Raw genomic sequence first — 16,177 nt, 5'->3', positions numbered from 1 at the left:
CAGGGACCGACACACACACAGCTCTCCATGTCTGAGCTGTGTAAAGTCTGCTCCTATTCAGAGGGAATGCTGACGCCACGTTTATTTTGATACTTTTTTATATATGACTTGAGGATAACCTTTAACCACTGCAGTCAGACAATAGTCAGCAGGGGACCCAGTGGCTCTTAACTTTCCACTGTGTGCATCGTCACACACACACACACACACACACACACACACACACACACACACACACACACACACACACACACACACACACACACACACACACACACAGCCCAAAAGACAGAGTTCCTGCATACCCGCCAACTACTCACACACATTTACGGCATGCCACCACGTGTCTCACACACCACGGTATACACACACGCATGCTGTAATTTGACCAAATAAAGGTAATTATGTATGTGTATAGATAAGTGGTAGCACGTCATAAAAACCCAATGCCGTCTGGAAGCTCATAGCAGTGAGAGGCCTTTTCATGTGTAAGGTAATATACTGTAGTACACCACACAGAGGAGTAGACCCTGCCAAGTCCTGGCTTACTCGCAGACATACACACACACAGGCGTGTGCACACACACATTAACACACACACACTAGCTCTTTAGTGCTGACTCCCAGGTCTAATGTAATCTCTCTGGGGCAGCTGAATTTCTCTCATGGTGTGTGTGGGAAAAACTCACCATTTAAACCTCTTAAAATCTACCACAGGTATGAAGTCCACTGAGGTGTGTTGGACATTGATAAATGTAGACCAGTGTGAAATAAAGTCATTTGGCAGAAAATGAACCTAGACATTTTCCATTTGATCGCCTCCTCCCTTCAGACCTGGACTCAGGTTGTCTTGACTGAGTCTGGCGGTAGGTCCTGCTCTTGTCTGTAGAGTTATTATGAATAGTGATTATTTGAGGCCCTCAAGTGCATTTTGACAGATGAGATATCATCCACTTCTTCAAATATTTTCGATAGATCCAAAGACTTTGAACAGCTGCTATCAAGGAAAAGCAATTGTTCCAAACAATGCCTGTGACAGGGTTTTGATTTACTGTGTGTGATGAAGCTCAGTGGATGCTCTAACTCCAATGATCTAAGTGTTTGTGTGTGTGTTTCAGATATTGACGAGTGCAGCACTATCCCAGGTGTGTGTGATGGAGGTGAATGCACCAACACAGCCGGTAGCTACGTCTGCACCTGTCCCCGTGGTTACATCACAAGCACTGACGGTGCCAGATGTGTAGGTGAGTTACCACTGCCCCCTCCAAACACACCCACCCCCTCTCTCTTTCCCCCTCCTGTTAGCCACTGACTGCTCACATCTGGACTTCTCCCTCCTGTCCTCCTGTGACTAGTGTTCTGATGAGTCAAGAAGTTCTGCAGCAGGTCTTGACTGCTCTTATAACATTTAGCATTAGCACCTCTGACTCACACCCTGAAACACTACCAGGTGTTAATGTAGAGAGCCTGCAATCACCAGCAACTCGTATCAAAATGGCCACCAGAGACCTGGTTCTGTTGCTTTTAAACAGCGTCCGAATGGGAGTCCAATAACTGTCCTTCATTCAAGGCCCCGCTCATAACTGTCCTTCATTCAAGGCCCCACTCATAGCTGTCCTTCATTCAAGGCCCCACTCATAACTGTCCTTCATTCAAGGCCCCACTCATAACTGTCCTTCATTCAAGATCCCACTCATAACTGTCCTTCATTCAAGGCCCCACTCATAACTGTCCTTCATTCAAGGCCCCACTCATAACTGTCCTTCATTCAAGGCCCCGCTCATAACTGTCCTTCATTCAAGGCCCCACTCATAACTGTCCTTCATTCAAGGCCCCACTCATAGCTGTCCTTCATTCAAGGCCCCACTCATAACTGTCCTTCATTCAAGGCCCCACTCATAGCTGTCCTTCATTCAAGGCCCCACTCATAACTGTCCTTCATTCAAGGCCCCACTCATAACTGTCCTTCATTCAAGGCCCCACTCATAACTGTCCTTCATTCAAGATCCCACTCATAACTGTCCTTCATTCAAGGCCCCACTCATAACTGTCCTTCATTCAAGGCCCCACTCATAACTGTCCTTCATTCAAGGCCCCGCTCATAACTGTCCTTCATTCAAGGCCCCACTCATAGCTGTCCTTCATTCAAGGCCCCACTCATAGCTGTCCTTCATTCAAGGCCCCACTCATAACTGTCCTTCATTCAAGGCCCCACTCATAGCTGTCCTTCATTCAAGGCCCCACTCATAACTGTCCTTCATTCAAGGCCCCACTCATAACTGTCCTTCATTCAAGACCCCACTCATAACTGTCCTTCATTCAAGACCCCGCTCATAGCTGTCCTTCATTCAAGGCCCCACTCATAACTGTCCTTCATTCAAGTCCTTCATTCAAGGCCCCACTCATAACTGTCCTTCATTCAAGGCCCCACTCATAACTGTCCTTCATTCAAGGCCCCGCTCATAACTGTCCTTCATTCAAGGCCCCACTCATAGCTGTCCTTCATTCAAGGCCCCACTCATAGCTGTCCTTCATTCAAGGCCCCACTCATAACTGTCCTTCATTCAAGGCCCCACTCATAACTGTCCTTCATTCAAGGCCCCACTCATAACTGTCCTTCATTCAAGGCCCCACTCATAACTGTCCTTCATTCAAGATCCCACTCATAACTGTCCTTCATTCAAGGCCCCACTCATAACTGTCCTTCATTCAAGGCCCCACTCATAACTGTCCTTCATTCAAGGCCCCGCTCATAACTGTCCTTCATTCAAGGCCCCACTCATAGCTGTCCTTCATTCAAGGCCCCACTCATAGCTGTCCTTCATTCAAGGCCCCACTCATAACTGTCCTTCATTCAAGGCCCCACTCATAGCTGTCCTTCATTCAAGGCCCCACTCATAACTGTCCTTCATTCAAGGCCCCACTCATAACTGTCCTTCATTCAAGACCCCACTCATAACTGTCCTTCATTCAAGACCCCGCTCATAGCTGTCCTTCATTCAAGGCCCCACTCATAACTGTCCTTCATTCAAGGCCCCACTCATAACTGTCCTTCATTCAAGGCCCCACTCATAGCTGTCCTTCATTCAAGACCCCACTCATAACTGTCCTTCATTCAAGGCCCCGCTCATAACTGTCCTTCATTCAAGGCCCGCTCATAACTGTCCTTCATTCAAGGCCCCACTCATAACTGTCCTTCATTCAAGGCCCCACTCATAACTGTCCTTCATTCAAGGCCCCACTCATAACTGTCCTTCATTCAAGGCCCCGCTCATAACTGTCCTTCATTCAAGGCCCGCTCATAACTGTCCTTCATTCAAGGCCCCACTCATAACTGTCCTTCATTCAAGGCCCCACTCATAGCTGTCCTTCATTCAAGACCCCGCTCATAACTGTCCTTCATTCAAGGCCCCGCTCATAACTGTCCTTCATTCAAGGCCCCGCTCATAGCTGTCCTTCATTCAAGGCCCCGCTCATAACTGTCCTTCATTCAAGGCCCCACTCATAACTGTCCTTCATTCAAGGCCCCGTTCATAACTGTCCTTCATTCAAGGCCCCGCTCATAACTGTCCTTCATTCAAGGCCCCGCTCATAACTGTCCTTCATTCAAGGCCCCACTCATAACTGTCCTTCATTCAAGGCCCCGCTCATAACTGTCCTTCATTCAAGGCCCCACTCATAACTGTCCTTCATTCAAGGCCCCGCTCATAACTGTCCTTCATTCAAGGCCCCGCTCATAACTGTCCTTCATTCAAGGCCCCACTCATAACTGTCCTTCATTCAAGGCCCCACTCATAACTGTCCTTCATTCAAGACCCCGCTCATAGCTGTCCTTCATTCAAGGCCCCACTCATAACTGTCCTTCATTCAAGGCCCCACTCATAACTGTCCTTCATTCAAGGCCCCGCTCATAACTGTCCTTCATTCAAGACCCCGCTCATAGCTGTCCTTCATTCAAGGCCCCGCTCATAACTGTCCTTCATTCAAGGCCCCGCTCATAACTGTCCTTCATTCAAGGCCCCGCTCATAACTGTCCTTCATTCAAGGCCCCACTCATAGCTGTCCTTCATTCAAGGCCCCACTCATAACTGTCCTTCATTCAAGGCCCCACTCATAGCTGTCCTTCATTCAAGGCCCGCTCATAACTGTCCTTCATTCAAGGCCCCACTCATAGCTGTCCTTCATTCAAGGCCCCGCTCATAACTGTCCTTCATTCAAGGCCCCACTCATAACTGTCCTTCATTCAAGGCCCCGTTCATAACTGTCCTTCATTCAAGGCCCCGCTCATAACTGTCCTTCATTCAAGGCCCCGCTCATAACTGTCCTTCATTCAAGGCCCCGCTCATAACTGTCCTTCATTCAAGGCCCCGCTCATAGCTGTCCTTCATTCAAGGCCCCACTCATAACTGTCCTTCATTCAAGGCCCCACTCATAACTGTCCTTCATTCAAGGCCCCACTCATAACTGTCCTTCATTCAAGGCCCCACTCATAACTGTCCTTCATTCAAGGCCCCGCTCATAACTGTCCTTCATTCAAGGCCCCACTCATAACTGTCCTTCATTCAAGGCCCCGCTCATAACTGTCCTTCATTCAAGGCCCCGCTCATAACTGTCCTTCATTCAAGGCCCCACTCATAACTGTCCTTCATTCAAGGCCCCGCTCATAGCCAAGCAGAACCCCTTGATTACTTTGATTGAAAAGTTGTGCGCCCCAAAGTCTACCAGGCAGTAGAATGCCATATTCAAATTCTCTTCCGGATCAAGGTTTTGTTGGCCCCCCGCTCTCTTTGGCACGCAATCAATTTTTTGATCATCTGTTGAAAATCTCTGCTGTACTTGTTTGTTGTCTTTTCACAAAAAAGGGAAATAGGGTGGAAATGCCAAGGGAACAATGAACAGGGTCAACGTTGATCTGACAAGGAGGCCTCTGTTCTCTTCTGTTCTGCCTGGCCTGGTTGTGTGGCAGATTGTTTAGCGTCAAAGATAGAAGGCATCTGGACTCACTTAGAGGCCTGCAGGAGAATAAAGCTGACACCACCACGACAACAAGCAAGACAAGACAGAAAGAGTGGGAGGAGAGGAGGAAAAAACATCAGAACGATCCCCTTTCTCTGTTGTGGGAAGTGAAGGAGGAGTGGGAAGAGAAGGAGGAGTGGGAAGAGAAGGAGGAGTGGGAAGAGAAGGAGGAGTGGGAAGAGAAGGAGGAGTGGGAAGTGAAGGAGGAGTGGGAAGAGAAGGAGGAGTGGGAAGAGAAGGAGCAGAGGGAAGAGAAGGAGGAGTGAGAAGAGAGGGAGAAGAGGAAAGAGAAGGAGGAGTGGGAAGAGAAGGAGGAGTGGGAAGAGAGTGAAGAGAGGGAGCAGAGGGAAGAGAGGGAGCAGTGGGAAGAGAGGGAGCAGTGGGAAGAGAGGGAGCAGTGGGAAGAGAAGGAGCAGTGGGAAGAGAGGGAGCAGAGGGAAGTGAAGGAGGAGTGGGAAGAGAAGGAGGAGTGGGAAGAGAAGGAGCAGTGGGAAAAGAAGGAGGAGTGGGAAGAGAAGGAGCAGTGGGAAGAGAGGGAGCAGTGGGAAGAGAAGGAGGAGTGGGAAGAGAAGGGGGAGTGGGAAGAGAGGGAGCAGAGGGAAGAGAAGGAGGAGTGGGAAGAGAGGGAGCAGTGGGAAGAGAAGGAGGAGTGGGAAGAGAAGGAGGAGTGGGAAGAGAGGGAGCAGAGGGAAGAGAGGGAGCAGTGGGAAAAGAAGGAGGAGTGGGAAGAGAGGGAGCAGAGGGAAGAGAAGGAGCAGTGGGAAGTGAAGGAGGAGTGGGAAGAGAAGGAGGAGTGGGAAGAGTAGGAGGAGTGGAAAGAGAGGGAGCAGAGGGAAGAGAAGGAGCAGTGGGAAGAGAAGGAGGAGTGGGAAGAGAAGAAGGAGTGGGAAGAGAGGGATTAAAGGGAAGAGAAGGAGGAGTGGGAAGAGAAGGAGGAGTGGGAAGAGAGGGAGCAGATGGAAGAGAGGGAGAAAAGGGAAGAGAGGGAGCAGAGGGAAGAGAGGGAGCAGTGGGAAAAGAAGGAGGAGTGGGAAGAGAGGGAGCAGAGGGAAGTGAAGGAGGAGTGGGAAGAGAGGGAGCAGATGGAAGAGAGGGAAGAGAGGGAGCAAAGGGAAGAGAGGGAACAGAGGGAAGAGAGGGAGCAGTGGGAAAAGAAGGAGGAGTGGGAAGAGAGGGAGCAGTGGGAAGAGAGGGAGCAGAGGGAAGTGAAGGGGGAGTGGGAAGAGAAGGAGGAGTGGGAAGAGAAGGAGGAGTGGGACGAGAGGGAGCAGAGGGTAGAGAGGGAGCAGAGGGAATAGAGGGAGCAGAGGGAAGGGAGGGAGCAGAGGGAAGAGAGGGAGCAGAGGGAAGAGAGGGAGCAGTGGGAAGAGAGGGAGCAGAGGGAAGAGAGGGAGCAGTGGGAAGAGAGGGAGCAGTGGGAAGAGAGGGAGCAGAGGGAAGAGAGGGAGCAGAGGGAAGAGAGGGAGCAGATGGAAGAGAGGGAAGAGAGGGAGCAGAGGGAATAGAGGGAGCAGAGGGAAGGGAGGGAGCAGAGGGAAGAGAGGGAGCAGAGGTAAGAGAGGGAGCAGTGGGAAGAGAGGGAGCAGAGGGAAGAGAGGGAGCAATGGGAAGAGAGGGAGCAGTGGGAAGAGAGGGAGCAGAGGGAAGAGAGGGAGCAGAGGGAAGAGAGGGAGCAGAGGGAAGAGAGGGAGCAGTGGGAAGAGAGGGAGCAGAGGGAAGAGAGGGAGCAGATGGAAGAGAGGGAAGAGAGGGAGCAGAGGGAATAGAGGGAGCAGAGGGAAGGGAGGGAGCAGAGGGAAGAGAGGGAGCAGAGGTAAGAGAGGGAGCAGTGGGAAGAGAGGGAGCAGAGGGAAGAGAGGGAGCAATGGGAAGAGAGGGAGCAGTGGGAAGAGAGGGAGCAGAGGGAAGAGAGGGAGCAGAGGGAAGAGAGGGAGCAGAGGGAAGAGAGGGAGCAGTGGGAAGAGAGGGAGCAGAGGGAAGAGAGGGAGCAGAGGGAAGAGAGGGAAGAGAGGGAGCAAAGGGAAGAGAGGGAGCAGTGGGAAGAGAGGGAGCAGTGGGAAGAGAGGGAGCAGAGGGAAGAGAGGGAGCAGAGGGAAGAGAGCGAGCAGTGGGATCAGAGGGAGCAGTGGGAAGAGAGGGAAGAGAGGGAGCAAGGGGAAGAGAGGGAGCAGTGGGAAGAGAGGGAGCAGTGGGACGAGAGGGAGCAGAGGGAAGAGAGGGAGCAGTGGGAAGAGAGGGAGCAGTGGGAAGAGAGGGAGCAGAGGGAAGAGAGGGAGCAGAGGGAAGAGAGGGAGCAGAGGGAAGAGAGGGAGCAGAGGGAAGAGAGGGAGCAGAGGGAAGAGAGGGAGCAGAGGGAAGAGAGGGAGCAGAGGGAAGAGAGGGAGCAGAGGGAAGAGAGGGAGCAAAGGGAAGAGAGGGAGCAGAGGGAAGAGAGGGAAGAGAGGGAGCAGTGGGAAAAGAAGGAGGAGTGGGAAGAGAGGGAGCAGAGGGAAGTGAAGGAGGAGTGGGAAGAGAAGGAGGAGTGGGAAGAGAGGGAGCAGATGGAAGAGAGGGAAGAGAGGGAGCAAAGGGAAGAGAGGGAGCAGAGGGAAGAGAGGGAGCAGTGGGAAAAGAAGGAGGAGTGGGAAGAGAGGGAGCAGTGGGAAGAGAGGGAGCAGAGGGAAGTGAAGGAGGAGTGGGAAGAGAAGGACGAGTGGGAAGAGAAGTAGGAGTGGGACGAGAGGGAGCAGAGGGTAGAGAGGGAGCAGAGGGAATAGAGGGAGCAGAGGGAAGGGAGGGAGCAGAGGGAAGAGAGGGAGCAGAGGGAAGAGAATGAGGAGTGGGAAGAGAGGGAGCAGAGGGAAGAGAGGGAGCAGAGGGAAGAGAGGGAGCAGTGGGAAGAGAGGGAGCAGTGGGAAGAGAGGGAGCAGAGGGAAGAGAGGGAGCAGAGGGAAGAGAGGGAGCAGTGTGAAGAGAGGGAGCAGTGGGAAGAGAGGAAGCATAGGGAAGAGAGGGAGCAGAGGGAAGAGAGGGAGCAATGGGAAGAGAGGGAGCAGTGGGAAGAGAGGGAGCAGTGGGAAGAGAGGGAGCAGAGGGAAGAGAGGGAAGAGAGGGAGCAAAGGGAAGAGAGGGAGCAGAGGGAAGAGGGGGAGCAGAGGGAAGAGAGGGAGCAGTGGGAAGAGAGGGAGCAGAGGGAAGAGAGGGAGCAGTGGGAAGAGAGGGAGCAGTGGGAAGAGAGGGAGCAGAGGGAAGAGAGGGAATAGAGGGAGCAGAGGGAAGAGAGGGAGCAGTGGGAAGAGAGGGAGCAGTGGGAAGAGAGGGAGCAGAGGGAAGAGAGGGAGCAGATGGAAGAGAGGGAAGAGAGGGAGCAAAGGGAAGAGAGGGAGCAGTGGGAAGAGAGGGAGCAGTGGGAAGAGAGGGAGCAGAGGGAAGGGAGGGAGCAGTGGGAAGAGAGGGAGTAGTGGGAAGAGAGGAAGCAGAGGGAAGAGAGGGAGCAGAGGGAAGAGAGGGAGCAGAGGGAAGAGAGGGAGCAAGGGGAAGAGAGGGAGCAGTGGGAAGAGAGGAAGCAGTGGGACGAGAGGGAGCAGAGGGAAGAGAGGGAGCAGTGGGAAGAGAGGGAGCAGAGGGAAGAGAGGAAGCAGAGGGAAGAGAGGGAGCAGAGGGAAGAGAGGGAGCAGAGGGAAGAGAGGGAGCAGAGGGAAGAGAGGGAAGAGAGGGAGCAAAGGGAAGAGAGGGAGCAGAGGGAAGAGAGGGAGCAGAGGGAAGAGAGGGAGCAGTGGGAAGAGAGGGAGCAGAGGGAAGAGAGGGAGCAGTGGGAAGAGAGGGAGCAGTGGGAAGAGAGGGAGCAGAGGGAAGAGAGGGAAGAGAGGGAAGAGAGAGAGCAGTGGGAAGAGAGGGAGCAGTGGGAAGAGAGGGAGCAGAGGGAAGAGAGGGAGCAGATGGAAGAGAGGGAAGAGAGGGAGCAAAGGGAAGAGAGGGAGCAGTGGGAAGAGATGGAGCAGAGTGAAGAGAGGGAGCAGAGGGAAGGGAGGGAGCAGTGGGAAGAGAGGGAGTAGTGGGAAGAGAGGAAGCAGAGGGAGCAGAGGGAAGAGAGGGAGCAGAGGGAAGAGAGGGAGCAAGGGGAAGAGAGGGAGCAGTGGGAAGAGAGGAAGCAGTGGGACGAGAGGGAGCAGAGGGAAGAGAGGGAGCAGTGGGAAGACAGGGAGCAGAGGGAAGAGAGGAAGCAGAGGGAAGAGAGGGAGCAGAGGGAAGAGAGGGAGCAGTGGGAAGAGAGGGAGCAGAGGGAAGAGAGGGAGCAGTGGGAAGAGAGGGAGCGGAGGGAAGAGAGGGAGCAGAGGGAAGAGAGGGAGCAGTGGGAAGAGAGGGAGCAGATGGAAGAGAGGGAGCAGAGGGAAGAGAGGGAGCAAAGGGAGCAGAGGGAAGAGAGGGAGCAGAGGGAAGAGAGGGAGCAGATGGAAGAGAGGGAGCAGAGGGAATAGAGGGAAGAGAGGGAGCAAAGGGAAGAGAGGGAGCAGAGGGAAGAGAGGGAGCAGAGGGAAGAGAGGGAGCAGAGGGAAGAGAGGGAGCAGTGGGAAGAGAGGGAGCAGAGGGAAGAGAGGGAGCAGTGGGAAGAGAGGGAGCAGTGGGAAGAGAGGGAGCAGAGGGAAGAGAGGGAGCAGAGGGAAGAGAGGGAGCAGTGGGAAGAGAGGGAGCAGAGGGAAGAGAGGGAGCAGATGGAAGAGAGGGAAGAGAGGGAGCAAAGGGAAGAGAGGGAGCAGTGGGAAGAGAGGGAGCAGTGGGAAGAGAGGGAGCAGAGTGAAGAGAGGGAGCAGAGGGAAGAGAGAGAGCAGTGGGAAGAGAGGGAGTAGTGGGAAGAGAGGGAGCAGAGGGAAGAGAGGGAGCAGAGGGAATAGAGGGAGCAGAGGGAATAGAGGGAGCAGAGGGAAGAGAGGGAGCAAGGGGAAGAGAGGGAGCAGTGGGAAGAGAGGGAGCAGTGGGACGAGAGGGAGCAGAGGGAAGAGAGGGAGCAGTGGGAAGAGAGGGAGCAGTGGGAAGAGAGGGAGCAGAGGGAAGAGAGGGAGCAGAGGGAAGAGAGGGAGCAGTGGGAAGAGAGGGAGCAGAGGGAAGAGAGGGAGCAAAGGGAAGAGAGGGAGCAGAGGGAAGAGAGGGAGCAAAGGGAGCAGAGGGGAGAGAGGGAGCAGAGGGAAGAGAGGGAGCAGAGGGAAGAGAGGGAGCAGTGGGAAGAGAGGGAGCAGAGGGAAGAGAGGGAGCAGAGGGAAGAGAGGGAGCAGTAGGAAGAGAGGGAGCAGAGGGAAGAGAGGGAGCAGAGGGAAGAGAGGGAGCAGAGGGAAGAGAGGGAGCAGTGGGAAGAGAGGGAGCAGAGGGAAGAGAGGGAGCAGAGGGAAGAGAGGGAGCAAAGGGAAGAGAGGGAGCAGAGCGAAGAGAGGGAGCAGAGGGAAGAGAGGGAAGTGTAGCCTGATTGGGAAAACGAGCTGCAGGCCGTATGGTATAACATATCTCTCTCTCTCTCTCTCTCTCTCTCTCTCTCTCTCTCTCTCTCTCTCTCTCTCTCTCTCTCTCTCTCTCTCTCTCTCTCTCTCTCTCTCTCTCTCCCCAAGGGGACTGACAATTTCTCTCACACTCCCTCTCCTTCCACCCCCTGCTCTCTGTATTTCTCCCCCTCTCCTCCAGGCCCTTTTTATCTCATCCATCTGTCTAGTGTAATCCGGTGAACTGTCCCCGGGAACAAATAAAAGTGCGCTGTGATATCAGGGCCTGTCTGACACATCCCACCATATGTCCTCAGCTCCAGCCAGACCCATGCTGTGGCTGGCTCCCCTGTTTGCTTCGGGTGTGTTTTTCAAGTGGGAGATAGACTAAAAAACTACCCCCTCCTCCCCCATCCACCATACTTACATGAAGTGAGCGGGGGGCTCCAGGTCCAGGAATGTCAACTCTAGCAGCATAGCGTGGAGAAGCAGACCAGAGGGACATGTTGAGCCCAACACTAATCAGCCCTAATGCCCCGTCCGTCACACTGTGAAAACCCAGTCTGTAAAAGAGAAAGCATGCGTTTGTGTGGATTGCTATCGACTAGCTAGCTACGGGTCTGGTTCCCATTGAAGTTATCATCATCCCCATCACCACTTTCCCTTTCTCCTCTCTCCCCCTCTCTGCTCCCATATTCCCACCCCTCCACACCCATCCTCCCCCAATCATGCCCCCAGCTAGGTTGGTCCTAGGGAGGGAGGCAGGGAGTGATGAGGGAAGCAAGGGGGAAAGTTAGTCTGTAAACCCTAGACACACAGCTTCTCATGTATAATATAATTGGCCAGGATTGCTCCACATGGAACTGGTTAATTCCAGACTGCTGCCTCATTAGCCAAGTTAATCAACTTGTACTTCCCCTTCCCCCTTCACATCTCTTTCCCCCATCTTTCCCCCTCTCTTTCCCTCTTCCCCCTGCCCCTCTGTTTCCCCCTCCCCTTTCTCTCTGTTTCCCCCTCCCCTTTCTCTCTGTTTCCCCCTCCCCTTTCTCTCTGTTTCCCCCTCCCCTTTCCCTCTCTTCCCTCTCACCCCTCCCCCTCTCTTTCCCCTTCCCCCTGCCCCTCTTTTCCCCCTTCCCCCTGCCCCTCTATTCTCCCTGTCCCTCTTTTCCCCCTTCCCCCGCCCCTCTATTATCCCTGCCCCTCTTTTCCCCCTTCCCCTGCCCCTCTATTCCCCCTGCCCCTCTATTACCCCTGCCCCTCTTTTCCCCCTTCCCCCTGCCCCTCTATTCTCCCTGCCCCTCTTTTCCCCCTTCCCCCTGCCCCTCTATTCCCCCTGCCCCTCTATTCCCCCTGCCCCTCTTTTCCCCCTTCCCCCTGCCCCTCTATTCCCCCTGCCCCTCTTTTCCCCCTTCCCCCTGCCCCTCTACCTCTCCCTGCCTCTCTTTTCCCCATCCCCCTGCCCCTCTCTTCCCCCTGCGCCTCTTTCTCCCCTTCCCCCTGCCCCTCTATTCTCCCTGCCCCTCTTTTCCCCCTTCCCCCTGCCCCTCTTTTCCCCCTTTCCCCTGCCCCTCTATTCTCCCTGCCCCTCTTTTCCCCCTGCCCCTCTATTTCCCCCTGCCTCTTTATTCTCCCTGCCCCTCTTTTCCCCCTTCCCCCTGCCCCTCTTCCCCCTGCCCCTCTATTTCCCCCTGCCCCTCTATTCCCCTGCCCCTCTCTTCCCCCTACCCCTCTTTTCCCCCTGCCCCTCTATTTTCCCCTGCCGTCTATTTCCCCCTGCCCCTCTGTTTCCCCTCCCCTTTCTCTCTGTTTCCCCACCCCTTTCCCTCTATTTCCCTCTCCCCCTCCCCCTCTCTTTCCCCTTCCCCTGCCCCTCTTTTCCCCCTTCCCCCTGCGCCTCTATTCCCCCTGCCCCTCTTTTCCCCCTTCCCCCTGCCCCTCTATTCTCCCTGCCCCTCTTTTCCCCCTTCTCCCTGCCCCCTCTATTCCCCCTGCCCCTCTATTCTCCCTGCCCCTCTTTTCCCCCTTCCCCTCTATTCTCCCTGCCCCTCTTTTCCCCTTCCCCCTGCCCCTCTCTTCCCCCTGCCCCTCTATTTCCCCCTGCCCCTCTATTTCCCCTGCCCCTCTCTTCCCCTACCCCTCTTTTCCCCCTGCCCCTCTATTTCCCCCTGCCCCTCTTTTCCCCTGCCCCTCTATTTCCCCCTGCCCCTCTATTTCCCCTGCCCCTCTATTTCCCCCTGCCCCTCTATTTCCCCCTGCCCCTCTATTTCCCCTGCCCCTCTATTTCCCCCTGCCCCTCTATTTCCCCTGCCCCTCTATTTCCCCCTGCCCCTCTATTTCCCCCTGCCCCTCTATTTCCCCCGCCCCTCTATTTCCCCCTGCCCCTCTATTTCCCTCTGCCCCTCTATTTCTCCCTGCCCCTCTATTTCCCCTGCCCCTCTATTTCCCCCTGCCCCTCTATATCCCCTGCCCCTCTATTTCCCCCTGCCCCTCTATTTCCCCTGCCCCTCTATTTCCCCCTGCCCCTCTATTTCCCCCTGCCCCTATATTTCCCCTGCCCCTCTATTTCCCCTGCCCCTCTATTTCCCCCTGCCCCTCTATTTCCCCTGCCCCTCTATTTCCCCCTGCCCCTCTATTTCCCCCTGCCCCTCTATTTCCCCTGCCCCTCTATTTCCCCTGCCCCTCTATTTCCCCCTGCCCCTCTATTTCCCCTGCCCCTCTATTTCCCCCTGCTCCTCTATTTCCCCCTGCCCCTCTATTTCCCCCTGCCCCTCTATTTTCCCCCTATCCCTCTATTTCCCCCTGCCCCTCTATTTCCCCTGCCCCTCTATTTCCCCCTGCCCCTCTATTTCCCCCTGCCCCTCTATTTCCCCCTGTCCCTCTTTTTCCCTTGCCCCTCTATTTCCCCCTGCCCCTCTATTTCCCCCTGCCCCTGCAACCACACCTCCATCCCCACTCCCTATATCATCTGTGTGGTAGGGAGGTGCTTGTCAGGCGTTTTTGTGCTGAAGGCTTCTGAATTTCCTGCCACAACCGTACACTGTGTGCCAGTAGAAACGGTCTGTGACCCACATGAAGTGAAACACTGCAGTATTGTGTTTATACTTGGTCACCAGAGTATTTACAGTATGTTAAAGCATGTGCATTATAACATGGTCTGCATGAAGGTGAAAACATAACAGTAGATTTTCTACATGATCTGAAAGTCAGCCGTGTTACAACACAGGTCATGAGTGACTCACCCTAAAGCATACTGACCTCTCTTCCCATATCTCTTTCTTTCTCTCCCCTTCTCCCTCCATCCTCTCCCCCCTCAGACCAGCGTGTGGGCACGTGTTTCTCGGCGTTGGCGAACGGGCGCTGTGCGGGTGACCTGCAGGGACAGTATACCAAGATGCAGTGCTGCTGTGACACGGGCCGCTGCTGGGCTTCTGGACAGATCCCTGAGATGTGTCCTGTCAGGGGATCCGGTGTGTACACACACACACACACACACACACACACACACACACACACACACACACACACACACACACACACACACAACACACACACACACACACACACACACACACACACACACACACACACACACACACACACACACACACACACACACACACACACACACACACACTTATACTTACCACTACTGACCCACAGTCCTAAGGGAGTCCAAACCCCCTTTTGCATATAAATGGTAAGAGTTATTTTTGACATGTGTTATGAATGAACAGCTTGAACAGCTTGGATTAAACATAAAGAGCCTGCCATTTAACTGACAATGTAAATAATTCACGATCCCACATCCCCTCGCTGTGGGAAAGAGGATGACATCATGACTAAAAACCGAAGGAGAACGATGGAAGAGATCTGGGTGAAGACCATGGCCCTGGCCTCATCCATCTAGCTCACCTACTGCATGTCTATTCCCCTTCGAGAGTGTTTCATACTAATTACTTTCATGCATTTGTGATTGTTTGTATGAATGAGTGCCAAGCTGTACTCACACACACACACACACACACACACACACACACACACACACACACACACACACACACACACACACACACACACACACACAGCCTTCATTCCCACCACTCATTATGGTGGGAGGCCTCCCTTTGGCTATTTCCTCCTCTGGGGTTCACTCAGTGTGTGTGTGTGTGTGTGTTCATACATCCCATCTTTCCAGCCATAATCATGTCCAGGCATTGTTCCAGTGTGTGACTTTATGCAACCACTGACCCATATGTACAGTATACCATCAAAATTTGTCAAACTAACCCAAACCATGACAAAACATGCATGTCATTTTCATTGAAGATAACCAATATGAACCCTTTCTATCCTCTTCCTCATAGATGAGTACAGAAGGCTGTGCATCGAGGGGGTGCCCCATGGAACAGGTAACGGAGGTTTCCCCCACGGAGTCTTCCCCAATGGGGGCGGCTACCCCAACGGCGGTGGCAACGGTCACGGTTACAGCTATGGCTACAAACTCAACCCCAACGGGCCTAACGGAAATGGTCACCATGGCAACGGAGGAGGAGGAATCGGAGGAGGTGGACAGGGAGCAGGAGGCAATGGTTTTGGAGGAAACGGCGGCGGGCGTAATATCGGTGAGTTGTGGTTTTAAGTTTTGTAACAGAGATATTAGAGTGTTTAAAACCTCTTAAACCTCTCAATACCCAAATCTAACTGCCTGTAGCTCAGGACCTGAAGCAAGGGTATGCATATTCTTGATACCATTTGAAAGGAAAGAAGTTTGTGGAAATGTTAAATTAATGTAGGAGAATATAACACATTAGATCTGGTAAAAGATAATACAAAGATAAAAACAACGTTTTTTTGTACCATCATATTTGAAATGCAAGAGAAAGGCCAAAATGTATTATTAAAATTTAGACTTTGGCCACTAGTTGCAGCAGTGTATGTGCAAAGATTTAGACTGATCCAATGAACCATTGTATATCTGTTCAAAATGTGGTATCAAGACTGCCTAAATGTGCCTAATTGGTTTATTCATACATTTTCAAGTTCATAATTGTGCACTCTCCTCAAACAATACCATGGTATTCTTTCACTGTAATAGCTATTGTAATTTGGACAGTGCAGTTAGATTAACAAGAATGTAAGCTTTCTGCCCCTATCAGATATGCTGGGAAATATGTCCTGGGAAATTATTTTGTTTCTTACAACCTCACGCTAATCACATTAGCCTACGTTAGCTCAACCCGCGGGGGGGGACACCGATCCTGTAGAGGTTTTAACAAACTATAGTTTTGGCAAGTCGGTTAGGACATCTATTTTGTGCATTTCACTTATAATTAATTCACTGTATCACAATTCCAGTGAGTCCAATTCCAGAAAATGATATCATGGCTTTAGAAGCTTCTGATAGGCTAATAGACATCATTTGAGTCAATTCGAGGTGTACCTGTGGATGTATTTCAAGGCCTACCTTCAAACTCAGTGCCTCTTTGCTTGACATCATGGGATGGAAAATCAAAAGAAATCAGTCAAGACCTCAGATTTTTTTTTTAGACCTCCACAAGTCTGGTTCATCCTTGGGAGCAATTTCCAAATTCCTGAAGGTACCATGTTCATCTGTACAAACAATAATATGCAAGTATAAACACCATGGGACCATGTAGCCATCATACCACTCAGGAAGGAGACATGTTCTGTCTCCTGGAGATTAACGTACTTTG

The 16,177-nt window shown here is 52.9% G+C and overlaps 1 protein-coding gene across 3 annotated transcripts in view; it reads left to right on the top strand.

The window, feature by feature from the left end:
• fbn2b (fibrillin 2b) overlaps window positions 1-16,177 on the top strand; it is a 143,132-nt gene that overhangs the window by 53,565 nt on the left and 73,390 nt on the right. For all 3 annotated transcript variants that reach the window (XM_052475118.1, XM_052475116.1, XM_052475117.1), the window contains exons 9-11: window positions 1,119-1,244; window positions 13,778-13,930; window positions 14,828-15,085. In XM_052475118.1, coding sequence (XP_052331078.1) covers window positions 1,119-1,244; window positions 13,778-13,930; window positions 14,828-15,085 — 537 coding nt within the window. The remainder of the gene's footprint in view (window positions 1-1,118; window positions 1,245-13,777; window positions 13,931-14,827; window positions 15,086-16,177) is intronic.

This window comes from Oncorhynchus keta, chromosome 22, assembly GCF_023373465.1.
Source record: "Oncorhynchus keta strain PuntledgeMale-10-30-2019 chromosome 22, Oket_V2, whole genome shotgun sequence".
In the NCBI taxonomy this organism is placed as follows: Eukaryota; Metazoa; Chordata; class Actinopteri; order Salmoniformes; family Salmonidae; genus Oncorhynchus; species Oncorhynchus keta.
This window is presented reverse-complemented; position numbering and strand designations above follow the sequence as displayed.